Below are 25987 nucleotides of genomic sequence, written 5' to 3'. Positions count from 1 at the left end.
ACACAAAGAGCAAACTGCAAAATTATTTCTTTAGGCCTGCCATGGGTGTTCCCAGATTTGTTGGTACTAATCATTCTTGTGCTATCACAGGTGCTTCTAGATTTTCAATTCAGGAATAGTAGTAAGTTTTAGTTGGAAGCTAATGGCACACATGTTTTGACTTGCTAAACCAACATCTCTGTTTGATTCTGTCTTCCTTCCCCAAAGACTGTTTCAAAGACTGACTAGAAGCTATACAGAATATGAAGGTTTATTTCAAAAGAATACATTTGCAAGAATACACATAAATGCACTCGATGTAACAGTACCTTCTGCAAAAATAGGTTACATAATACCCAGTAATGAAAGAACAATCTTATTTCTCTACAAATTAGAAAGCAGAGATAATAGCCTGGACAACCTTCAAAATGGAGGTTATAGTTGTGTATGTTGTGATTAGTAGCTAACTTTAAAGCATGACACCACAGAGCTAATGTTGGAAAATCAAACTACTAGCACACAGCTGCAAACTATTCTTTTATACAGGATTAACAAATATTTTGGTTCCAACTTGTTTTTTACACAGCTCTAGTGCCTCAGGGAAAATGCTTATCAAAGATACACAAAAGCTATCCAAAAATTACAACGTAACTATTAAAATGCCTCCAAAATTGAGAGGAAAGTAATCATGTTAAATTAAAAAAATTTAACCAGGACTTCCAGACAAGATTTCCTGTTTTTAATCAAAGAAAGTTTACAAGAGATTTCAATAAGTTATCTTGAAACCAAGCAGCTGTAGATCTTAGAATCTTCGTGGAGGTCCACCTTTAAATGGCTTAAATCCTGAGCCACTTCCCCTCTGCATGGAATTGCCTGTGATCTGTACAACTCTATTAATTGGTGAAGAGTTACTGGAAACAAAGGTTTTAAAAAAAGGGTAAGTATCTAAACTCCTGGTGTACAGGTAAGAAGAACATTGTTACTTCTCTTATCACTCAACTGTTAAACTCTTAAGTCTCAAAAGAGACTTGAAACCACACAAGGAAAGAGACTTTGCAAGAAGTCACTGGCTTTGTGCAGCTGAACGGGCAAATGACAGCTGTGGAGCCACTTGCTGGCACAGAAAGAGGGTTTCTATGTTGTGCAGCAGCAACCTGTCCCCAGAAAGTAACGCTGCTTGCACCCAGACTTATTTTACTTCGTAAGTGTAACCACAGCTTTGAGAGCTCAGAGTAGAGAGAGTAGGGAATTGAGAGAAAGGAGTAGTTTTTGTACCTTGTGTGTGGAGACATCATGCCACCTCCTCCCCGGCCATCTCCCATTCTCCTTGTGTCATGATACCCACTTCCTTGAGAACTAGGTCCATGCCATTCTTTTCTTGGTCCAGTTTCACGACTGTGGCGTTCAACAACGTGTCTGTCCTCATTGTAGTGCTAGTAAGAAAGTGACAGTCATTCTCAGAATGAAAGAAGTACGTCCTTATCAACAAAAGACAAGCTTTCAAGACAGTTAATATTTAGAACAATGACTGGGTATGCAGGGAGCAAAGCTCCCATGAACTGCTCATCTCCTATAATCACTGACAAGGATGTTCCATATATCTACAGAACGTGAAACACTTTATTTGAAAAATGCTTCAGGATCCCATAGCATGAAGCATGTGGTCGGTAGCCTTAGAGACAAGGCTTACAGAAGGTTTTTCTCTCAGTAGCACATTATAGATCAGAGTGAAAAACTGCCCTGCGAGTATCATGCAGTGTCAGATTAAGACCCTGAAAACAGGATAACAACAACTTCCTAAAAGCCTAATCAGCACCTAATTCAGGTATGGTTCTGACCTATCTGAATTGGGTGCCTTTTCTGCAATTTCTTGGCTTATTAAAAAACCCAACAGAAAAGAACCTTTAAAATAAAGTAACTTGGTAATAGCCAGAATGCTTGCTAATGACTTATGTGATGCTACATGGTCATTTTTTCCAGTGTGATTTTACATTTTCCAGCCCCACTCATGCAGGCAAACACAAGAAGATGACTCACTTGTCCACCTCTTTCTCCCATCACTCCTCGCTCTCCTTCCCTGCTTCCATACCCAGAGGCACTGCTCCTGCTACCAGGGGGTGCACCTCTCACGTGTCCAGACACTTCTCTTCCCGATCGATCCGGTCTCTCGCCTCTGTGGAAATTGCTTTGATCAAGATTTTGGTTTCAGTATAATAGAATCAATATTAATCACAGCACATCTAAACTTCAAAGATTCCTTTTTGTTTTTCAGGCTCCTAGCAACTTACAGTTAGCTTCTTAGAAACATTCTTTTTTTATCTATGTGGCTCTAAATAATTAGACCTTACATGTTAATTGTTTATATCTGCATTCTTGCACAAAAACCTCCTTACTATAGGTTGCTATACATGATTAAGAAAAGAGTGATGGGAATCAGCATCAAGCTTAAGAGATTAGGTTTAGCTGATGTGACAACCTATAGACAATTTTTTTCCTCATGCTTTTGGAAAGTGATTTTCCTGTTCTTTCGGAGGGACCAGTTCTCTCTTTACACATCAATTCCTGAGGAATTGCTACTATGGATAAATTCTACAAGAATCAGTTCCTTCACTAGTGTGCTGTTTAGCCAGGAAATTTACCTGCCATCCCGTTTGTCTGTGCTTATGCTTCCCTCGCCCTTCCAATTTGTTGGCCTAGGTGGATTTGAACCAGTCTCTCTTGGATGTCGCCCGTGTGGTATTTCAGGTCTGTCATGAATTATCACTGTTCTCCTTTCATCTCTGTCTCCTCGCACTTCTCGTCTGTCTGCATCTCGAAGTTCACTTCTTGGTTGTGGTGGTTCATTTCTTCTGGACTCACTGAAATTCTTTGGGTATCTCTCAAACCCTGGCTCTTCTCTTCGTGCTGTTGGGCGAGTCTTTTTCACTTCACCTTGATTTACAAAACGTTCTCTCCTAAGTTGTTAAAGCAGGAAAAAGTAATTTGTTTGTCTCCCATTTTCCCATTTCTCTGCACCTATGAATGCACATAAATATTTCTATTGCATGTTTGTTACTATGTATGTAGTATATAACACAAACATCCTTCCAACCTCATGTTGTATTTATTTCTACAACTGTAATTTTGAACTCAAGTTCTTACAGACAGTTTAACTTGGTGCATTTATCTGTTCACATTTTGGCCAATATTATTTAAGCAATTGTAGGGCCTCTTTTTTGGCTCCTATCAAGCAGAGGTAATGCTAGATTCTCAAGTCAGCTAGAAAATATCATTCTCGTTCATTGCAGCATAAAAGTAGAAGTCCAGAAGGTACAGTTACATGGTCCTAATGGTTACTGGACATGCTTAATGGAAATATGCAGTTGGATCTGGAAGCAGCATTTACTGCACAGTTGCATGGACCCTGACAGATGTGACTCATGCAAGTAATGCTCTTAACTCTCATTAGGTCAGTTATTTTAGCCTTGCTTCTTAGGGAGATGAGTTAATTAGGACAGATCTAATCCATCAGAACTTACTTACTACTAGATGTGAAAAAAAAATAATGGCAAAAATTAGTTTGAAATGTCACCCAAAGACCACCAGGCAGCTGATTTTATGTCCTCCCAGAAAAGCAGACTAGATTGTGATACAAAGAACCAGTCCTGAAGATGCAAGAAATTTCAGGACACGACTGCAATTCTATTGCATCAGAACTGTACAAAGCCTTCAGCATCATTAACAATTTTGAATAGTTATGAGTGAAATCCACAGTGATGCTGGCAAGCAAATATCTGCCCTATTATTTCAACTTACCTATCAAAAGATGATGATGGGACAGAAGAACCTTCTGGATATCGTCCCCGTTCTCTGTGATCAAAATCATTAAACCTGTTCTGCTGGCGACTGTAATCTGAGCCATGGAAACGTGCATCTGTATCAAGAGCCATCTTCTTATTCTCATTCCAGTAAGGGTCATCTCTCCTTTAAGCAAAACAAACGAACTCTCATCACTTACATGTATCCTAACAAGGCCTAATATGCATTAAAATGTTTAGAGTCAATTGTCTGTTTTAAAGATCCTCATTTGACTTTGGAATACCACTAACAAAGGTAAACTCTTTAAACAGTAGTGAACATCATCATTTAAGGGGGGGGGGAGAGAGGGGAGAAGAAGCAGCAGCACTCCTGTGTTTGAAGTGCAAATTAAAGAGACAAAATATGACCTAAGCAATAGTATGCCATGTTAGGTAGTTTAAAAAACAAAACCAAAGCCCAACAAAAACATCACTGTAGCAAAATTGTGCCTTGAAAATAAAACTTAGTAGGATTAAAAAAAAAAAAAAAAAAAAAAGCCTTCAAGGACAAAACAAAACACCCACAAATCAGAACAACTTTCTCAGGAAAGAACAGTGTAGGCATGTCACAGCCTTGCTCACTAGACACATTCAGCTACAGAGTCCCTATGATAAGAATGTGAGATAGTAAATTACGTAATCAGTAGTCTTGAACAAAGAAGCTGTCTTTATACCCCTGGTGAGGAAATATTACTGTTCTGCTATTGTGTCTACCATGACGACTTACCTCCCATTGTACCACTGATATGTCAATGTTATGGCTCAGGTCTCAGTCCTATTCTTATAATCAAATATCAAGTCAGTTCAATTAATGTGGCTCAAACAGCACATGGTAAAAGTCATCAGCTTCAGTAAAAATTAAAAGCCACCACACGGACTTCCTGACCCATTGGTTTACCAGAAATGTGAATTCTTAAATTAGAAGCTAGAAATTTCAACTATTAAGGCAGAAGAAAAGCTTTTATTAGCTAATGCACTGAACTGCATTATGCTCTGCTCTTACAATAATTAATTCAAATTCTCTTATTTCAAAACTCTCTCCTACATATAAACTATGTTTCACACTTGGCATAAACTGATGTCAAAAACAAATACCAGAAACCCAGTTCTTCTGTGAAGACTAGTTTCAGGTAGAAATGCATTTTCAAGTCCAAAACAAGCTTGTTAGCTGTTTCTTTTTACTAAGCACTGTAAAACAATGCTTTGAGAATTAGATTACCTGTGATCTACATCACGTGGACGTTTCAAAGAATTCCTCTTTTCCTGTTCGTAACGCAGTTGCTGCTGCTGCCGCCGAAGCTCCTCCCTTTCACGAGCAATACGCTCCGCTTCTTTTCGACGTTCCTGCCAGGAAAGGGAAGGGTGAATAAACACAACAAAATAGCTCTTCATTAGAGATACCTATTCAACAGTTGGCAAGTTTACAGAATTAATACTCTGTTCAAGGCTACCTGATGCAATTCATCCTTTGAAAGAGTCTACTATTCAAGAGCATAAGGAATACTTCTCTAGAAGTAGACAACAGATCTGGAGAAGCTATTGGCTGCTACAGAAGTAACTACAGGTAATTCCATGTATTGCTACTGTATTTGTTGCCCAAAAATACATGAAGTTTGCAGTGACATTGTCTAGGAACAGCTAGTTAGATTACAGGCAGGACACACATAGCCACTGCATAAACCAGTAGCAAGAATTTGCCATTGAATTACTCACCAGTCAAGCAAACAAACCAAAGATTACAGCCGTTGTACTGGGTTATAATCCAAAACTGTATTTGCACTACAGTCCAAACAATCTAAGGTGCACACCTGTTCAATACGAACACGCTCTCTTTCCAAACGCTCCCTTTCCATCCTTTCCCTCTCCAGCTTTTGCCTTTCGATCTCTAAGCGCTCCCTCTCCCTCTGCAGACACTCCTCCCGCTCGTGCATTATCCGTATGCGCTCCCGGCGCTCCCGCTCCGCAATTTCTCTTCGCCTAACGGAAGGGAAAAAAAGAGGTCACAAACTCCTCTGAAAAATCATCACCTTAGGCACAGACATTAAAAAACTTTGAGAGTGAGCTCTTGACAGAAGTGCTGGTATCAGAGGCCTAGGCCTGTTAGCCTCAGGCAGCCAAAATGGTTACAGCATGTTCTACAGAACCAGGTGGGCAGGCAGCAGGTACTAGGAAAAACTGTATCAGGTATCAGCATTCTTGTTACACTTTATGTGCACTCTTAACTCTGTGTTGTCATCTTGCAGACCATAACAGCTTGGTAAATAATATTATTGGGATCTTAAAAATACTTGCTGTTTTAGCTCTTGCCCTCTTCAAGCTAGCAAAAAATTTACTTACTGTTTTTTGTCTAAAAATTAGACAGAATAACATGTTGACTTGTACAGGTTAGGTACACTTGTCAAAAGCTTCATTTTGTTTCTTTCTTCCCCCTTCCTATTGTACAGCTTACAAAAAGGCATTTCTTGCAAGTTTTATGCTTGCCTTTTTTTTTTTTTTTTTTTCTTAAGGAAAATCCAGCTCACAACACAAGTCATTTGACTATGCTTTGCAAAGTTTTGAACACATAAGAAGAGCAGAATGGAAGAGTGTAGCCATTTAGTCCCTTTATTTAAAGGGACAAGATTGTATTACTTTTAATTTGTTATTTAGGTAAGCACTAGTTCTCTGTTTAATTTGGTCACATTTCCTAGTCAGCTTCTTATCTTTTCAAAAAGAAACCTGGCATACAGTAACACTTGAGATACACACACCCCCCCCTACCACAAACACTAAGCTGTAAATGTACATGTAGGGCTATTAAAAGATTAAACAAAAGTTCTGGAGTCCATTAATTCATATCAAGACACTCTTAGGTCTTTTAAAGTCTCAGACTTTAACATCTGAGTGAAACGCTTGACAGAATGCATTCTAGTTAGATTTCTTAATATAATATCTGATCAATTTAATGCATAAAATAAGCCTTTAGCAAAAAATTGAATTACTACCTTCGAAGTTCAACAGCTCGTCGTATTCTTTCCAATCGAACCATGTGTTCTCGCAATCTCTGTTCCTTCATCTTTTCAAAAGGCAAGATATCCTTTCTACCCCTGTATTCCCTGAATTTCACTTTATCTTGAATAATACGTTCTTTGTTCCTCAATATCTGTGGCTATAGACAGAGATTACAATGGTTATTTCAGAAGTCCCATTCATTTAGGGAGATTTCTGGATGCTATATTCAAGTATCATTAACTACTTGGCTATCCCAAAGCACACAAAGCTTCTATCTAAGCTTAACAGTTTGTGATAGTTTATTGACTCTTCAGTGAAAATATCAACAGTACAGTAGTATCAAATCAGATAAGGATTACATCAATTCTATAGATACTTACTTTATCAAACCTTCCCCTTCTAACAGTTCTAGTGTGGCCTTGGTCTCCTTTTGTTTGGTCTAAAACTACAACTTGACCTGGGCTTTTGCCACCTAGTGAAGGGGTGAGAGAAGAAAAAAAAAAAAAGAAAGAAAGAAGAAAAAAGGTTTAACACACACACACATCCCTATTTGCCTATTACAGATTTTCCTTGGTGAAATTTCTAAATCTCTAAATTCAACTGTTACTGGTAGGCAAAGCATATTAGCACATGTCTGTAATTAAGTAGTAATATAAAATATGGAAGCTTTAACATCAGCTCTAAAGTAATATATGTTACTAGAGTCTAAAAAAGAACAGGGGTTTCATTGTCTGGTTTCTGGTAAGAGCAAAAACATGCCCCAAAAACAAGTCAGACACACAGATTTAACAAGAGGAAACATTGCTATATTGCATACTTATTCTTTTCTTTTCTTCAGATTTTTTAGTGGATTCTTGATTAGGGCCACTTGCTCCATTATCACTCTTCTCATCTTTACCTTCTGTTTTCTTGGCTTCTTTACTTTCTTTTTTTTCAGATTTCTCAGATTTCTTCTCTTCTTTTTTGGTTGATGGAGTTCTTGTTAGGAAAAGAAACACACAAACAGAATGAGAAAAATTCAACTTAAAGGCTTTTCACAACTTCAGAAGACACATGAAATTTCTTACTTGCTGGCTTTATCACTTGATGCAGTCTTCTTATCTCCTGTGCTTCTGCTCGAACCAGATTTCTCATCACTGTCCTTCTTCAACTCCTTCTTAGAGGGATCGCCTTTCACCTATATTATTTTTCCCCAAACGCAAATAGGTTAATAAAGATTCTTGCATAAGATGGTCTATTTTGGGAAAAGTTTTCATCTTATTAAACCTACTTTCTCAACAGAAATTTGTTGTCCATGCAGCTCTGTTCGGTGAAGGTGTGCAATACATCTAGCCACTTCTGTACTAGAAGACATTGTTACTATGCCATAACATTTTGCCCCTGGGCTTCGTGCATTTGTGACCACCTTGGCACCAAGCACCTACATAAACAGGTAAAATGTAGGTTTTGAGAGAGACATTTCTAGTAACGAAGTGATGGTATTCCAATAATACTTTTATCCTAGTATATAAAACCCAAAAATCCCCCAAACCACCCCAACAACAACAAAAAAAACAACCTCCCAAAAAGACTGTCACTCACATAATTCCCCAGGAAGCTGCAGCTTTGAGAATTTATCCCAGCTTTCACATCAAGGCATATTAATGCTTGTGTCCTGTTTTGAGCAGTCACCACCTCATGCACATTTATCTAAATGCCGCTTTTGACAGTTATTAAAATGCACACAGAGAAACACCATTGATCTGCCTTTAGTGGTGCATCTCTGACAGATGAATCCCCACAAAAAGTCAGCAGCTGCAAATTCATGGCAGGAAGGAAAAATCTTTTTCACTCTGAGAGTGACAGAGCACTGGAACAGGCTGCCCAGGGAGGTTGTGGAGTCTCCTTCTCTGGAGACATTCAAAACCCACCTGGATGTATTCCTGTGTGACCTACTCCAGGTCCTCCTGCTCTGGCAGGCAGGTTGGACTAAATGATCTTTTGAGGTCCCTTCCAACCCCTAAGATTCTGTGAGTCTGTGACAGGCAGTGTTAAGCAGTAACTGAATAAGGGAGCCAGTTCTTCAACAGCCACTGTGCTGATTAAGCAATTTTGGCAGCCAGCTCTCTGACACCTGCTCCTGAGAAAGCATTAAGCTTTGTGTTCCAGCTCCTTGCTAGAATTTCTATAGCTACTGGAGCCAGTCTTCTTGGTGTAGTCCTACTCTAATGCAACAATTTAATCTTTCTAGCAGTCAATAGTACAGTCATTTAGAAATTAAGTCTTTTCCAATTAATTTAGAACTGGGAAGCTAAATAAATACAGGTACCAAGCATCTTTACAGCAAAAACAGTTCAAGAATTAGAAGTTTTAAGAAAATATACTTTTCTCATTAGAAAAATAACAACAAAAAAATCAGTACACACACTTGATACACTCAAGTTCTAACTAGTTTAGTTAGTTGCATCTAGTTAATTAGTTGCATCTAACTAGATGCAACAATGTCACAACTGTAGAGGCCGATACCAACACTAGGAATTCAGATAGTTAACAGCAACTCCTTTGAGAAAGTGAGAACAACTGCAACTAAATCTGTTTTCAGAAGACTGCATAGCTTGAATGGATTCTGCATTGTTCTATGGAATTCATATGTTAAATTAAACCATAACCCAAGAAAACAGACTTAGTTTAAGCAGCCTGTAAAAAATTCATTAAGTCATTGAGAGAGCCCCTAAAAGAACTGACATTAACTGACCCATATTTTACCTATTTTTACTATTCATAAGCCTTCAGAACATATTTTAAAAACAGCCTCCCAAAGCAGAAGGTTCTAGAAAGACCAGTTATATTAAAATTTTACCAGTTATCACATTATCTTACACTCATGGTTAAAGACAGTTGCTGCAAAAGAACACAGCCACCATTATGTAATTAAAAAAAAAAATTTAAAGCTAGTGCTGACCAGTCATATTTGTGACATTTCCTTTGCATCTTACTTCAACAGGAAGAAAGTTTTCTTATAAAAGTAATATATGCTTCTTCCTGTAAGCATGCACTCTTTAGATGCTCAAGGTATTGTTTTTTTTTAGGTTACATTGGTTAGACATTTTCTCTGACTTTTATTTAAATCAAGTATTACTCAATTTCTCTAACTGAAGAGGAGAAGGAAGAGACAGACACAACACACATGACATCACACCCCATGAAATACCTTTCCATATTTGCCAAAGAGATTTTTCAAGTCAGCAGCTTTTGTGTTGGAAGACAGTCCGCTAACCCACAGGTTTCTAGTTGAACTTCCACTGCTACCACTAACACTGCTTGCACTTCCTGAAACAAGTTTTACAAAACAGCCAAAAAATTAAGGAGACAAAGGTACCGTAAGTATTGAACTAAACTGTTGCTGAAAAGAGAAACTTAGCCTGTTACCTTTAAGTAACTGTTTATCCGGTTACCTTTCTTGAAAAGTCTTCTATATAAAAAAAATATATGCCATAAGATTTCATTAATTTACCCATGTATTGAGACCAACAGATTGGCTAAGTCATACTCAAATGACAGAGCTAGAGAAATCATACATGTTAAAGGCATGCTTTACCCTCATTTGGGTAGGCACATTTAGCTTCAGCTTCTGGTTCTTATCAATAACTTCCATCCAAGAACATTTTTTTTAGCACCCAACATTTGTTCTCCATCATTATGTCTTTACACTACTGAGAGCACCAAAGAGATGGCAGATGTTAAATAGAGGAGACTTAGCTAATCCTAGCCTCCAGAACAATGTGGTCAATTTCCACAGCTTCTTGAAGCATTTGCCCTCTGTCCAGAGCAATTTTAAAAAATACTGCTGGGTGTAGAACTGGATGCAACCCACTAACATTATTTCCTGCATATTAAGGAAAACACTGAAGAAAAGATGGAAAAACATTACATGCCTTAAAGGCCAACCACCCCCCTCCCCAGATATTAACCATTTTTGCAACAATACAGAAGTAAGAACTCAATAAATTAATATGATGTTATTCCCAACATCTTTAAATCTTATTTAGTCTGGCTTCTTGTTTGCTGCTAAATATATGAACCGCTTTGCAAGCACGTTAAAATGAAGCTATACAAGCAAGACCATAACAAGATTTCCAGCTAAACAGTTGGGAAAATCTGGTGGTATGCACAGTTTTAAAAGTTAATTTAACCACCTTGAGGTCTTCAGTGCATCAAGATGAACTAAGAGCTAAAGGCAACAAATCTCAGTTACTGTCAAAATAGGAGTATCTTGATAATCCCAGATATCTTGATAAACAGTGATACGCTTAGAATATCATTAAAGTGCCACTGTACTGGCTTTGGCTATATATTTTAAGATAGGCTGATGACAGTTACTATTATGAAATGATAGCAGATGAAAGTACGATTTGCTGTATCTTCATTTTATTTCACTGTAACTGTCACAAACAGACAAGCATCTACAGAAGACTGAGTTATGTCTGTCATGAAAGTTTCTCCTCAGAAATTCATTTAACAGGTGAAGTTCTGTTCTTCCATTAGTGATATGCAAGAGAATCTGTGACCACGCTTTTTGACAGTGAGATAGCAGGCAAAATAAGGAGACACATGAGTTTATAGAAATGCATTTGTTCAACTATGAAGCATCAGGATAACTGGTCACAATAATGTGCTCTTGATCTCAAGTCTGTGAATTTGTAATTGTAATACAGGGGTTTATGATAAGAGATAAAAGTCCAAGGTAGACAAATGGGTCCAACTTTAACACACGAAACAATGACAAACGTCATTTTGCTAGCTGGCACCTCAGCTGTTGTACATGTCTGAGAGATCATTTTATTTGAAATAAGCTAGAATTAAACCAAAAACTTGTACTGGTGTTATGTTTAAGAACTTGCTTTTGCGTTTGTTCTGTGTGTAACATCAACCCAAACTGCTGTAGGCAAGGTATGGCATATCTGAAAATTACACTTTCTCATCAAAACAAAGACTTGGGAAACCTTATGTGGACTTTGCTCTCAACAGTGTTTTGAAATAGGAGAATGTATTTTAAATTAGCTCTTAGAATAAGTATTTTTGATCTTAAGAGAAATATGGCATAAGTAAAAAAAACATTAAAAGAAGAGACACAAATACAACTAACGACTGCTGTACCTCTAGCATCTTTTACTACAGAGGGAAGAGTTCCATTATGTAAGCCATTGCAGTACATGGCATGCAACTTCTCAAACAGGAATGCATTCAGTTCAAAACAATACCACCCTAATTTGTAACAGTTACCTTTATCATCCTTTGATGTTGTCTTGCTTTCTTTAGATTCCTTAGTAGAGCTAGAGAAGCAAATTAAAAACCAGAAGAAAATTGAAAATACAGAATTTGGGAAGCAGTTTATACTACTAATACTAACAGACATGTTAACATTTCAAAAAATAAAAAGAAAAAAGGGCTATACTGTATATTTGAACAAATGATTCCCTTATGGATTCTTGCACTGATTTTCCCCAAGATGCCTGAAGATCTAGATTTTCTGGCAACTCTATTCAGTGGATATATGGCAATCTTCTCCAGATTTCAGGACGGGGACTTGACTTCATTTTGTGTTCTTAGAACTGATAGCTGTTCATTACCATCATCACAAGGACATTTAAAAAAAATCATCAATTTGAAAAAAATAAATAAATGCTGACAATTCGACAATGCAATCAGTAGGACATAGTGTCTATACGAAGATCTTGAATTTTAAAAAGTAACTTATGGCGGTCAAAAAAAAAAATCTATAGGCAGGAGCATAGGATACTAATTATAAGATTCTTGCTGCTACCCCCTTAATGTAGAGTGATCTTATTGAATGCTGGTACTCAGTATCGTAAAGAACTGACATAGAAAAACAAACCTCTTTGCTTGACCAGAGGCCCCAGTAGACGAGGGACCTTTCTTCAAAGTATCCTTTTCTTTGTCTCCAGATTCTGCTTTCTTTGAACTTTCTCTGGCTTCCTTCTTGACGGGATCACCCTTCACGCAGTCTTCCTTCTTACCATCTTTATGGTTCTCAGTCATCTCATAGTCCTTGCTTTCCTTCTCCAGGCTCTGTGAAATGGTATCCTGCCCATTCTTTGGCTTACTTGCTTCAGAATCTGTAATTTTCACATTTTTACCTGTTTCTAGGAGGTCATCACCATCAAAATCCAGAGTGATGGCATCTTCAGCCTGGATTGTAACCGATATGTTATCATCCTCAGCTTCTTTCACAGAGGTGTTAGCTTCCATCTCTTCGTGAGCCGTGTGATCAGCCTCAGCTAGGCTTTCTTCTGAAGGAAGAGGTTTAGATACTTCTTGTGTACCATCACCAGAACCTGCTTTATCTAAGAGGATTTAACAGGAATAAATATGGCAAAAGAAGAAGTTTAAACAATTTCATATGCATAAGCTAGAATAGGACCTAGAAAATACAAAGCCAGTTATTAGCACTGATGGAAGGTTAGAAAAAAACACAAAGGTGTATTAACACAAATATAAATCCTTTACCCAGGATCACTTATTCTTCATGGCAAAACACATTTTCTAGAGACAAATACCAAAACACTAGGAGGGGGAATATGGTTCCATCCTGGAGATACCCGTTCTTCATAAGAAGTATCCATTTTCCAGTTTAGCATTTAGTGTTCCAGAAGAAAATAGTTGCTTTGGACGCTCACAGTTTGATTTAGTCTGTCTTTGAATCTTCCTGGTTCTAGGACTTCTTCCCATATCCGACAGAATTACAGTCTTGGAGAATTTCAGTCACTCTTCCATGCTGGTGCTCTCCTGTGATTTTCCTTCCAAAGCAGTTGTTTGGCAGTCAAATTAGCTGTAAAAGGCTGCTGCAGAAGAAGGAGGAGGGAGCTTTAATCCAGAGTTTGTAGACAAGTGGTTCTCAGTCTTCATCCACTGGGCAGATTTTCCATCTCAGTCCCACAGAGGCATCTCCAACCGTATTCTTGGATTTGTGCAGATGAGACACTTCAGCCATAGGGTCCCTCGTAAACATGGAGTCTGTAGTTTTATCCTGTAACTTCAGTAATGTGTTTGTTCCATCTTGTGTAAAGTGATGGTGTTCCATGTCCTTTCTAGTCCACAATATGTAGAATCCTTAAGACTTCTGTCCAGGAAGTCTGTTTGCCCAAATGCATAACACTCCTTCTATAGTTTCACTAATGAGCACAGCTTAAAAAAAACAGGTAGCCACTCCACAGGTTTCCAAACACTTGTTTTACCATCCTATATACAAGTGGTATTTCTAAGTAACAGTAAGCCAGGCATATGATGGTCCATACATTTGTTGAGTTTAAGGGTGCAATTTCACTCAATTAAACACCAGTTACTGCAGTGCAAGTTGGAAGCTTTTGTGTCAAGACTTACCGTGTAATTAGAGTCCTTAAATACTATGCTTTTCATTTAAGAATCATAGTATTACAGCTGTATTGTACATTCACCACAGTAACTGATAAAGTCCTGTCATCAACTCTTAAGAGTAAAGTAACTCTTAGGAGTGAAATAAACCTACTGACTGCAATGATTCCAGGTGTTGAGCTTAATAAGGAGACAACTGATTCTTAGTACTGGAGACAAGCCTAATATTAGTTCAGAGATTTAATATTACAAGAGAAAGCCACCTGCTCTACCAGACTAAAGACCTCTGAACTCTATTAAACTTTAAACATACCTTTCTCATTTTCTTCATCTTCACCATCCTGCAAGAAAAGGAGTCAACACTAAATGTCTCCTACTTTGAAACTTTATGTAGAGAAGTTCGTATTTCCCATAGAATTTCTATCAGATGAAGGCAAATTAATGAACTGAAAACTGTTGTCAAATAAAAGATTATCTAGAAACCAAGAGTGTCAAATCCACCTCCCTTGTCAAATCACCAAAAATGTGTATCAAACTTCACTGGCATAAATCTGCAATACTTGCAGTTTCCAACTGAGTAGAACACACAGCTACTTTGTATCCCCCCTTACTTAACAGGACATTTCTAAACTGTCCTATGTCCTGCTAAAAGCCTTGAGAATGGCTATCACACTGCTGATAATTACTGTCAATGAAATGCAAGCAAGCCATCACTAGCCTTAAAAGCTTAGGGCAGAAGTCAGAAACTAGGCAGACTTCCTCCAATAAGTATTTAAAAACAAAACAGTGATTTTAATAGGCATTTACTTAGTTATCATTAACCTCACTGAGCAAGACATGTACGAGATGTCCCTTTTCAGCTATCAGTTCCATGTAACTCAGAAAGAATTTCTGAACTTAAAGTTGTTACAGATTATTAGTATTAAGAAAATAAAACAACCAACCCCAAACAACCTACATCTCCCCCCAAACGTTGTCCAAAGGCAAATTTCTGTGTTAGAAAAGGAGTTCTAAACTCCTGCATAGGCTGTATATACTATGTTAGCGTTTGGCATAGCCCTCTGAAGTGTTTTTAAGAGAGCTTGCTAAGTTTATGCACTGGATACTCCCAAACTGTAGACAGGATTTTGCATTTAAATAGAACATCTTATTTGGAAATTATAATTATGTGTATTTTAAAGCAATATGAAATCCTCCCATACTGTTTATCTTTGCTGTATTGCATCATCTGACTCTTTAAGATGCATGGTGGAACAAAAAGCCATTCTAAAAGTGATCTTTTCCAACTGATTAGACATGACGACCAGCTTAACAGAACTGATTTAGAACTTACATGGACAGTTGGAAAAGTGTAATCTTCTATGTCTTGACCTTCATTTTCCTATGAGAATGTAAGAGGGACTTGCTCAGCAAACTATTTGTAAGACACGTAAACATTCAGAAAGTCAAGAGATTCAGTTAACTCAGAAAACATTTTGGTTAAGGGCACAGACGCTCAATAACTGCTCATCAATGAGCAGTTCTCATGACCTGCATCTTTCAGTTCAGTGTTCAGATTACCTGTGTCACTACCAGGGAAAAGGACCACTTAGGAATTCTGTATGGACTGTGGTAGAATTTTATCAATCAATGCCACAATTGTTTCAGGACTATTAAAACACAGGTCAAGGAGAACAGAAAGAAAAAAGTAACAAACTATCCTTCCAGATAAGCAAGCAAGACAAACTGAAAAACTAGTTCTGACTGCCTAGTAATCCAGACACACTAAGAGAAATCTACATTTTTCAAAAAAAAATGCATGTAAAATAAACCAAAGTACCTGACTTTCAGAATCCTTTTCTGCATCTTCTGTTGTCTCTGCTGGCTCCAGGTCATGGTATTTTTTCTTTTTTGCAGGTGCTAGTTCTTTGGAATTCAAGTTCTCGTCTTCCGCAGATTCTTTGAAGTCTTTTAATTCATCATTTCCATCTTGATCACTTGCATCTTGAGTCTCCAACTCACATTCCTTTTGGTGTGAACAACAAATATCTGGCATAACTAAGGGTATTAGCTGTGTTCTGAAAAATTTCACTGCTAGTTTCTGCAAAATACTGTATCACATCCAAAATAAAAATTCATAGCATGTTTAAAAAACCCACCCCACACTTTCACACCCTTAGGCATCACAGCTGTGAACACAGTAAAAACAATGCTCAAAATCGCCACATAAATTAGCACAAAGAAAACAGAAGTTTCTTGGTTTTTTTAAAATCAGGCCAAACATTGAACTTTTAAATACAAACTGAGAAAAAAGAATTACATACTTTTATTACCTTGACAAAGGAATCATCTTCAACTGAAGCATCACCAGTTAATTCATCAGCTTCCTGCTTTTTACCTGAAATGACAGGATATGCTAATGACCAGAGCTGCTATGCAGAGCAGACATCCCCTCACTACTGATTATGTGTTGGGCCTTAGTTAATTATTCTCCACATACTCTAGCTTATCTGAACTGTTCACTGTAATATAACCCTTCCAAAATTCAGTATTTTTAAGGTGAGGAGAAAAAACATCAGCTGAGTAGCACAATCAATGCTGCTGCATAAACAAGTAGTTAAAACCAAATCAGTGATTTTAATACCAATCCTTCTACTTTGAGTGACAATGGAATTCAGGAGAACATTAAAGTGTATGTTTCAAGAATTCCTGGAGTTAAGTAGATTTTATGATTTAAGACTTCAGAAAGGCCCTACTTTTTGAAATAATTAGCATCACTGTGCAATTTAGGTTAGAGGGAACCTCTAAAGATCATCTAGTCCACCCAACCTCCCACTCAAAAGCAGAACTAAGTAGAGCTAAGTATGAACAGATTGCTCAGGCATTCATCTAGCTGTGTTTTTTAGTATCCGTAAGTACAGGAACTGCCCAGCCTCTCCAAGCCACCTTTTTCAGTGCTTTTCATCACTACAGGGAACAATCAGCAGAAGAACCGAGTCAGATGAAACACCTGGGTTTTCTACACATTCTTCACTGTACTAAGGGCATGTTCCACTGAAGAATTCTTTTCTTCTAGCACATGCACACTTTATACGGACTCTGTGGAGATGATGACTAGACACAGCTCCCTTTGGAACCCATTGCATTTCCTTATTCTTCCACAAAAACAAGACCAATGGACACTAGATAAAAATATCTCCACACAAACATATCCTCTGTAGAGCATTCTGTCTTGATTCCTTCTGTCAAAGACTGGCCTATGTGATGGTTTTCAGTAGCCAAAGGTACAAAGCAGTTCTGTTAGGAAGCAGCTTTACTATCTCCTACTGAAAACCAGTGTCAATTCAAGATGCAAATGAGATGTCCGTCATGATCAGTACTTAACACTATTTTTTGACATCTCCCCTCATCCTTTTATCTTCTAATGAATGGCTAAAGCTATTCTATAGGTATTCAAAAATAACAGAAAAGAAAAAACATAAGCCAAAGTCTGATACAGCACAGACATTTCTGCTACCTGGAACTGGCAATTTTTATCAGCAACTAGTCTTTCCATAGTCTTTCATAGACATTTCCTCTATGCACTTCAAAGCTGAAAATTGCTCAACTATAGGGTAAGAAGAAAGAGGTTTTACTTATATTCCAATTGGTTTTACTCATTTCACTGAAAGGCAGCCCTTTGACAGTACTCCCATATTCAGCACAGTGTTGTTTTGTTTATAGAAATTAAAACAAACTAAACATTCCTGGCTTATATTTATAACACAATTGATTTATGAGATTTTGGTATGAAAAGCCAGCAGCATAGGTATGGGTACGGAAGCTGGCTTTCCTCAGAAAGAGGAGAGAACTTACACTGGAAAGGGCAGGTTTTTATATATGCTTCACAGCTGATACCTGGAAGCAAACCTGACCCAAATTTGGTATTAGTGTTATAGCATCCTGTGATCGCATCTACAGCCATAGATATTTTCAATGTAAGTAAAAAGCAGTGAGACAGCAAGGATTTCTACACACACTTAACAGTTTTCCATTACAGCCCTCTCACATTTCAGTTCTTCAGTTTGCTAAACCATACAGTCCAAGTTTTTCCACCATCCCATATCCAGCTAAGCATATACAGAAGCAGGCAAACATGCACAGCAGATGCTAGGTGTATTTAGCAACTCCCCAGCATGTACCATCATGAAAGGTATTTAAATTCACTCATTTTGCCTGGGGAAATCTGGCAGGTACAGTAGAACCCAGACTTCATACGGAATAGAAAAGTAAGTTTACAAAGCTACTTCAAATTAGCCCCATCACTCTGCAAGCCAGCTAGAGAAGTATATTTCACTTACGTCCTCATCAAGAGGAAGTTATACCTATGAGTACAAAGCTGTCCATATCTTTTGTTTGCTGCTATATTAAGTCAGACAGGAATACATATTTTCATTAGCTTTTTTTTTTTTTTTTTAAGTCTGTCTGTCTTTGCAGTAAGTCCCACTTACTCTGAGTACCAGACGTACTCTAAGGCACAGACAACCTGAACAATGACCTTCACTTTTTCAGCTTCAAGCCACAAAGTGGCAGGAAGTTTGCTTTCCCTCTCACTTCTGTGTTTTGGGTTACTTTGATCTGGTTAGAGTCTCATTGCTCAAAAGTGGCACTTCAAGGTTCCAATTGACAGTTTTCAGATCTTGGTACAGCCAAAATGCCAGTGTCCACAAAAATGCAGAACTTCTTCATACTGATACTCTTCTATAATGAGCTACTGAAAGGCACACGGCTTATAATTTCACATAACTAAAGTCAGATTGCAACAAACATCTGTCAGAAACGGTTTCTGTGCATTTATTCAAGAGTGATATCACTTTGAGGAAAAGAACTAGGATTAAAATATATGTTAACAATTACAGTCAGAACAGCTGGACCTTCTGCAGACAGCAGGCAAAGTAGGTCTCGAGTCATACAAGCTGTAAACACAGAGTAAAATTTATGCACAGGTTTATCCAGGCAGTGGCTATTGAAAATGTCAGTGGTGTAAGCAGCACTAAATCACAAAACTAGGTGCCTAACACCACAAGTACTATGGAATGATAGCACTCCATTATAAGCCATGCTCAATCCCTTTTCTGGCAATGGCAATTGATACACACCATAAAATTTCAAGTCTGTTTACACAGAAAATGAATATTCTCCTTAGGAGTAGAAGATTTAGAACAGCTTTCAAACACTGGTTTAACATTATGCAGGTAGAGCTTTTGTCTCACAAGCCTTAAAGTAGCATAAGTTTGTTCTACCTATTCATGGTCCCCTACATGAGAAATTCAGGCTACTTGAGTGTATACAGAATTATAGAAGAGTGTACTTCAGGCAAGTCTTAATCAAACTAGACATTTGCATCTCATGCAGAAGTCGAGTGACACACTTATAAAATTATGGAATAATTAGTGCTTTCATTTCTTCTGGTGTTCCTACTGAAACCCCCAAAAGATTCTGTCACAGCTGATGCTTAAGATTCATCAAAAACATGGATATGGGACAGGAGGCAAAAAAGAAGAAGGGGAAAGAAAATCTTTGGAATGGAACAAACTATTTATAGCATTATTTAGTTAAGAAGTCTACTACAATTTTAATAGTATCATTTGTCACAATATTAACAAAAATAAATTAACCTGTTACATTTCTGTATTCTTAAATGGTATCATAGATATCAAGAATATTTAAGTCTCCTAAAGTGTCCACAGGATACTGGTCTTAGTCACTTATGGTTTTTATAAAGGATCTACTTTGCAAAGTTGGACACTCTCTGGAAAACCACTGACTTGTTTGTAAGGTTTGCTACAATTTGCAATCGCAGGATTAAACATTTGTCACACTTTCTAGTCCAGCTAATTGGACATATCACTCACTCCCACCTTAGGAATTACTCAGAGTATCTGGCAAGACTACTCCTTCCTCTCTGAGGGCACCTGCAGTTTGCTGTACACCATTTATATCTCGCTTCAATAAGGCATAATATATCATAACTTAAACAATTAATACCACTTGGAAATACTGGAACCAACTATGCAAGTGTTTCCAAGGTTTAATCTGCATGTTATTTTTCAAGTGTTGACTACAACTTACAGTATCTTAAATTTCTATCATCATCTACGTGGGTATCTTAGCTTAAAAATTCCCTCCATCCAGCGACAGATTCTGTTCTCTACATCATCAACTCATTAACATGAAAGAAGAAAGTCTAGTTTAAAAGGCATGTCCTCTTTACAAATAATTTACACACATTTTTTTTCTCGAAAAGAGGAGAACGTATTAATTTTCTTACAATGTACTCTGCCTTGAGTTAAACACTTGAGAAAAGAGTAGGGTCTCAACAGCTGGTTTAATCTTGAAAGAAGCATGTAAGAATTTGCAGGGATACACAGTGATTGAAAACCACTAGTTATCCTAGATGTAATAGATTTACAAACCTATTTTGTAAGTCAATTAAGACAGACAATGTAACATTAAGAGCCTTAATTAGCTGTCCAACAGCACTGTGTGCAAATGCACATGTCCCTCAAGAATATTTGGAGAAGTTGCTTTTCAATCTTTGCTATTTTATGCAGCAACTGCAAAGCAGATCAACAGAACCAACCACTAAGAAGCAACAAGGCAGCTACCTGCTTGCCTTAAAAAAAATAAAAAACAGGTCAGCAAAGGTCAGGAAGAAGACTCATTTTAAAAGTGTATTCTGAAAAATATTTAAATTAGAAAAAATAGGAAAATTAGATTTTTCAAGATTAAAATCAAGGCATTTGTTCTAGCACCCCACAAATAACATCATGTGTGCAACACGGCCATAAAACACCTATTTTCAGTGGGGCTGGGAATCCCTATCTTTCTCCACCAATGATTCACTAGCCATAAGAACTCTGATCTACCTCTGGGCAAGCTTGCTGCACAGCATTTCAGAAATCAAATCACAGAACTACAGTAACAGATGTTAACAACTCAGGAAAAGAAATAATGAACACTTTGTTAAAATAGTTACTTTAATATTCCTGAAGGACAGATGACATAATGACAGATCATTTCCCCCACTCCACCCCTTTTGAAGGTCAACAGTGTATAACTTAGTTTTTTAAGTAACTAAACAAAGAAGCCAAAATTATTTGGGCAATAGTATAAGCCAGCTACTGCCAGTTGTCAGCATTTGATCTAAGAAAGAGTATTCTCAAACTGGAAATTCAATCAGAAACTAGAGGGGTACTTAAGACACAAAGTAATAGGTGTTTAACTGGCCTTAGAAACTCAAAGGGCAGCAAATAATCATCTTTGCTCACATTAATACTCTGAGGTTAAAATGTATTAGCCTAATATCTGTTCTTCATCCACACTAATTCCAAAACAAGGCAGAAAAGTAAATTTCAATCACCACACTATTATGTATCAATATGCTATGATATTTTGGCTGCAGATACTTCAAAAGAACGTCCGCATTGGAAACATTTGAGACATATTTCATACAAGCAGTAAAGGAACTTCCTCCAGATAGTAAGAATAAGCAGCAGAATGTTGGGCTTGAGATTAATAGCTTTTTACAAACACTGACATCTTTGTACAAAAATAAAGATTTTGTCCATATCTACTGAATTCCAGGATGGAGAAGCACAGCTGGGGCAATTAAAGAACGAGATTTGGTATTTGAACCATCTTTAAGCTTCCAAACTTTAATTGCCAAAACCAACTGATCTCACCTGTATAGCTCTTCTGATTGACTGTTCTGCAGTTCCTCACTGCTCCTAATACTTAAATAAATTAGCTTCTAGGAAAAAGCGTTAAATTTTTACTAACTTTGCATACAGTATTGATCACGGTTTCTTGATAGATTTCAGAACCCTTCTGAAATAATTCTTAAAGTCCTGATGTAAAATCCTCCAGTTATACATTTTCCTGGTGAAAAGCCATGTGGCTCCCTCTGTGTATCTCATTTTTGGGCAAGTCAGTAAATGCACTATTTTAAATATGACTCCTTTTTTGTAGAATAACTTATGCTGCAGAACTTTGTATGGGACACTGGCAGGCTGCTGTTTGTTGTAAGAAAGATGGTCTACATTCAAATCAGTTTAGTCAAAGCCTTATTTCCCTACTCATAGTGTTTTACAGATGTTTCATCCCTATCTCATAGCAAGCTGGCTTTGCATCATTGCTGTAAAAAACTTTGAACAGACCAGTAAAAAACTGCAGTATATTCTCAGTTGATAATTAATGTACCAGGCTATGACAAAATCCCAATCTAAGAAAGTCCCACCCTTAATCTCATTCCTACTCTTTTCCATTTTTGTCAAAATGCACACACAAAAGGCAATGAGAGGGAACACACACAATTTCCCTTCTCATTCAGCCTGCAACAATATTCCAGATCAAGTTTTTCTAACAAACCAATGCTAGAGAATTAGACATCTCACTTTTTTCCACAGACCTTAAGAGCTGCAGTAAAACTGGCTACAAAAGACATTCAGATCTAAAACTGACAACCACCTAACACAGTTTGCCATTTTCTGAAGGGAAATCTCCTTCCTCCCTCCCATTCAACTCTTTCTGGCTGCTATGAGGAGGTTTCCCCATTATTCCTATTCTCTGGACCTTTCACCGTAACTCTAACAAATATCTAATATTGCTACCCTCTTTTGTAGAGCAATAATAGCAAGGAGAAAAATAGTTTAGGACTACTAGTGCCATTAATTTTACTGCTGGGCAGCAGCAAAATAATTAGAAACTCAGTTTTAGTCTAAAACTGAGTGGAGCAAAAGGCCTTGAGCGATCTATTGGCAAAATGAATGAAGGAGGCAACACGTAGTGAAGAACACGTACAAGCACAAGCAGGATCAAGATTGTTAATTTTAAATGAAAACTCAGTTCTCCTGCATTCAGTTGACGGGCACGCATCGCCCACATGCCTCTGAAAGTTTCCTAGTGACACATTAGGAAACGAATTTTTGAAGTGCTAGATTTCCAAGTTTCAAAGGATATTTTCTGCAAAGGAGAGAACATCAGAATCAGCAGCTAACACATACAAGGAACAGTTAAAAAGAAAGAAAATATTCTTTCTTACACTTAGAAGTAAACCAGTAAGATCAGAAAATGTTTTCCCTACATGAATTTGCGAGGTTTTTTGTTTCATATTTGAAGATTAATACAGCATGAGCCTCTCATATTTTTGGCACAAAATTTGCTCGTAAGACTTGTAATTAAAAAAAAAAAATGTAATGAGGAAAAATTCTTAAGCTTGCAAAGTGAGCGGATAAGAACTTCATGAAGGTCAAGTTTTACTCTAACTCTTACCAAGAACGTACATGTCATATGAACACCTTACAATGCAATTCCACAGAAGAGCTTGCAGGGAACAGCTACGCTGAAGCCCTGCCTCAGGCAGCACTAGTAGAGAAACTACCTCTGCAGAAGCAAAACAGTGTATCTAATCAAGAAGCAAGAACATTATGCTCATCATGATACTAGTTTGGAGAACCGGAGGATGAAAAGCAGCAGGTAAGAGAAGTGTTCATCACAGTAGAACAAATAGCCATTTAGATGTCTACATGAAAAACTGGAGAAGTGTTTCCTTATTTAACTTCCATGTAGTTTTCTTAAGCATCAGGTTTTCTCCAGAGTAGGGAACAAAGTAACATCACAGAATAAAATGAAACTACATTGTGAAACAGTTTATTTCCTTTCACTTTTCTAGTGTCAAAACTACAGCTAAGTTATTAAAACTTTCTAAGTAAATAGATTTTATTATTAAATTCCCCAATCACAGCACCAGAAAAAAGCATGAATAATCACTTCTACCACAAAACTCAGTGACAGTGGAACAATACTGATCACTTCCAAAACAGGTATTTGTAACACACATATATGAACATTCCAAGCATGTATGTTCTATGAAGAATGCTACGCATAAAACATACCTTTCCCAGTATAACTTAAATATGTATGCTCACAAAAGAAAAAAAACAAACAGAAATTCCCCAGAACTCAAACTCACGCAGTATTTAAATACTTACAAAAAAGGATACAGAGCCAACACAATCACTGCCGAACAGATCTGTTTAGAATCTAATTAATTATTTTTCACAACCGAAAACTAGAATCTCTTAATTGGGCATTTCACAATAAGCCTTCAGAGCCCACTGAAGAAATTCAGTAAAAAGGATGATAAACCCACACAACAGAGTCCTCTTCAGGCAGTGACTCCTACCACGTACTATGGGACACTCCTCACCAGCCTAGGTCCAGCACCTCCTCACGGCAAAACCTCTTAGTTCCCCCCTCACTCTTGCACAGACACTCCCAGCACCAGAGCTGTACAGTGGTTCCTGTGCTCACTCTGCACCTGTAACACCCCATGTTCAGGATCTCAATGCATCCTATTCCAAAAACCTCACAGATCACCTACACAGCCTCAGCACACACAGCACAAGCCTCCAGGATATGCAGGCAATACAGACACTACCTCATAACACATCTCTTAACCCACCCATTCTCCATATACATCCAGCAGCCCTATACACTGTCTATCCACAGTGACTGTGCACAGAGTAAGGCAAAAGGTATCTTACGTGACAGAAGCCATAAAGGGTAAAGTCACAACTGTTTCCAAACTACATGCCACAATTCCAGATTCTTTAAGGCAATATATGCAACAAAAAACTGCTAAATAATGTAATGTATATTGATTAATCTTCACCTTTGCCTTTAGTGGGTTTCTTGGTGGGTGTGTCGGCCGAAACAGTTATTTCAATATTGTCTGGATCGCCTCCTTCTTCTTCAATAGCCTAAATGAGACAAAAACCAAAAACTTTGTCACGGATTTTGGTGAGAAGCTAGACGATTTGACTTCAGCAGAGTTCAGTGAGCCAAACTACTTTTTTCCCCTCTCCAAAGTATTTTATAAAATACTTTGGATTAAACCTTTAACGTATAGTTGGAGGAGTGGGAAGGAACGATAACGATAATAACGAGAGTTTAAGCTTTTAAAATGACATTTTCAAAGGACAGCTGATCAACGATCAGCACATTTCTCTGTGGAAACCTAACACTGGAAGGCTACTACGACACCCGCGATAGCAGAAGGGCAGCAGGAAAGCAGGACGGAGGACTGCACAGAAACCCTACAGCACCAAGCGTCCCCGGGGCTCGCTCCCTCGGCCGCCCTACGAGCTCCAGCGCCCGGGGCGGCAGCCGGGCCGCAAGGCCGCGGGGCGAGCTCCACCAGCCTGGCCGGGCTCCACCAGCCGGGACAGCCAGCCCGGCCCAGCCGGGAGGGGCGTGCCGCCCTGCCAGGGCCGCGCCGGGCTGCCCGCTCCCAGCGGACCCTCGCCCCTTCACCGGCCCCGGCACTGCGAGAGGTCCCGCCCCCCGCACCGGGGGCCGCCGCCGGGACGCGAGGGCCCCGCCCCCGGAGCCTGGCGGGCAGCGGCGGCGGGTCGGGCCCCGCGGCGGGCCGGGCCGGGCAGGAGCAGCCCCCGCGGCCTGTGCCGGCCTCTCACCTGCTTCAGCCGGGAGATGAGCACGGTCTTCACGCCGGTGATGTCCAAGTTGCGCCGCTTCAGCTCTGACTTGAGATCGATGACCCGCAGGTCGGTGATCTTCTTGCTCTCCGTGGGGGGCAGCGCTACCGCCGCCGGGGCGGTGGGTGCCGCGGGAGCCCCCGCGGCTGCGGGAGAGGAGGCGGCGGCCATTTTAGAGCGACTGAGCGCGGCAGCTGCACGCACAATGAAACCCCCCCCGCCCGCCCGGCCGCCCAGTACCCGGATGGAGGCCGCGGCCGACCTGTGGGCGCGGCGCAGGCGCGTTGCGGCTCA

The 25987-nt window shown here is 38.7% G+C and overlaps 1 protein-coding gene across 7 annotated transcripts; it reads right to left on the bottom strand.

The window, feature by feature from the left end:
- Nucleotides 1–232: 232 nt before the first annotated feature.
- Nucleotides 233–25894, bottom strand: SLTM (SAFB like transcription modulator). 7 transcript variants are annotated; one of them, XM_051628488.1, is made up of 21 exons: nt 25673–25894; nt 24871–24958; nt 16481–16554; nt 15997–16182; nt 15511–15558; nt 14491–14518; nt 12682–13150; nt 12069–12118; nt 9997–10115; nt 8077–8226; nt 7874–7983; nt 7705–7784; nt 7187–7278; nt 6800–6963; nt 5624–5792; nt 5035–5159; nt 3775–3942; nt 2619–2933; nt 2017–2164; nt 1255–1412; nt 233–890 (listed from the first exon to the last, which is right to left on the bottom strand). In XM_051628488.1, exons 1-21 carry the CDS (start codon nt 25862–25864, stop codon nt 782–784), a joined length of 3042 nt encoding a protein of 1013 aa, XP_051484448.1. In that variant the 5' UTR covers nt 25865–25894; the 3' UTR covers nt 233–781. The 7 variants fall into 7 exon arrangements, with proteins under 7 accessions (XP_051484448.1, XP_051484443.1, XP_051484445.1 ...); XM_051628483.1 differs by having other exon boundaries at nt 7624–7784; nt 25673–25893; XM_051628485.1 differs by having other exon boundaries at nt 2017–2152; nt 7624–7784; nt 25673–25893.
- Nucleotides 25895–25987: the final 93 nt, after the last annotated feature.

Source organism: Apus apus, chromosome 10 (assembly GCF_020740795.1).
Source record: "Apus apus isolate bApuApu2 chromosome 10, bApuApu2.pri.cur, whole genome shotgun sequence".
Classification (NCBI taxonomy): Eukaryota; Metazoa; Chordata; class Aves; order Apodiformes; family Apodidae; genus Apus; species Apus apus.
The sequence above is the reverse complement of the archived record's forward strand: the minus strand, read 5'-3'. Positions and strand labels throughout refer to the sequence as shown.

Coding starts and splice junctions, on each gene's coding strand:
- SLTM (XM_051628483.1), bottom strand. CDS start 25,864: ATGGCCGCCGCCTCCTCTCCCGCAGCCGCGGGGGCTCCCGCGGCACCC. Junction 24,959..25,672: donor TCATCTCCCGGCTGAAGCAG/GTGAGAGGCCGG, acceptor TGTCTCATTTAG/GCTATTGAAGAAGAAGGAGG. Junction 16,183..16,480: donor CCTTTGTCAAGGTAATAAAA/GTATGTAATTCT, acceptor TCACACCAAAAG/GAATGTGAGTTGGAGACTCA.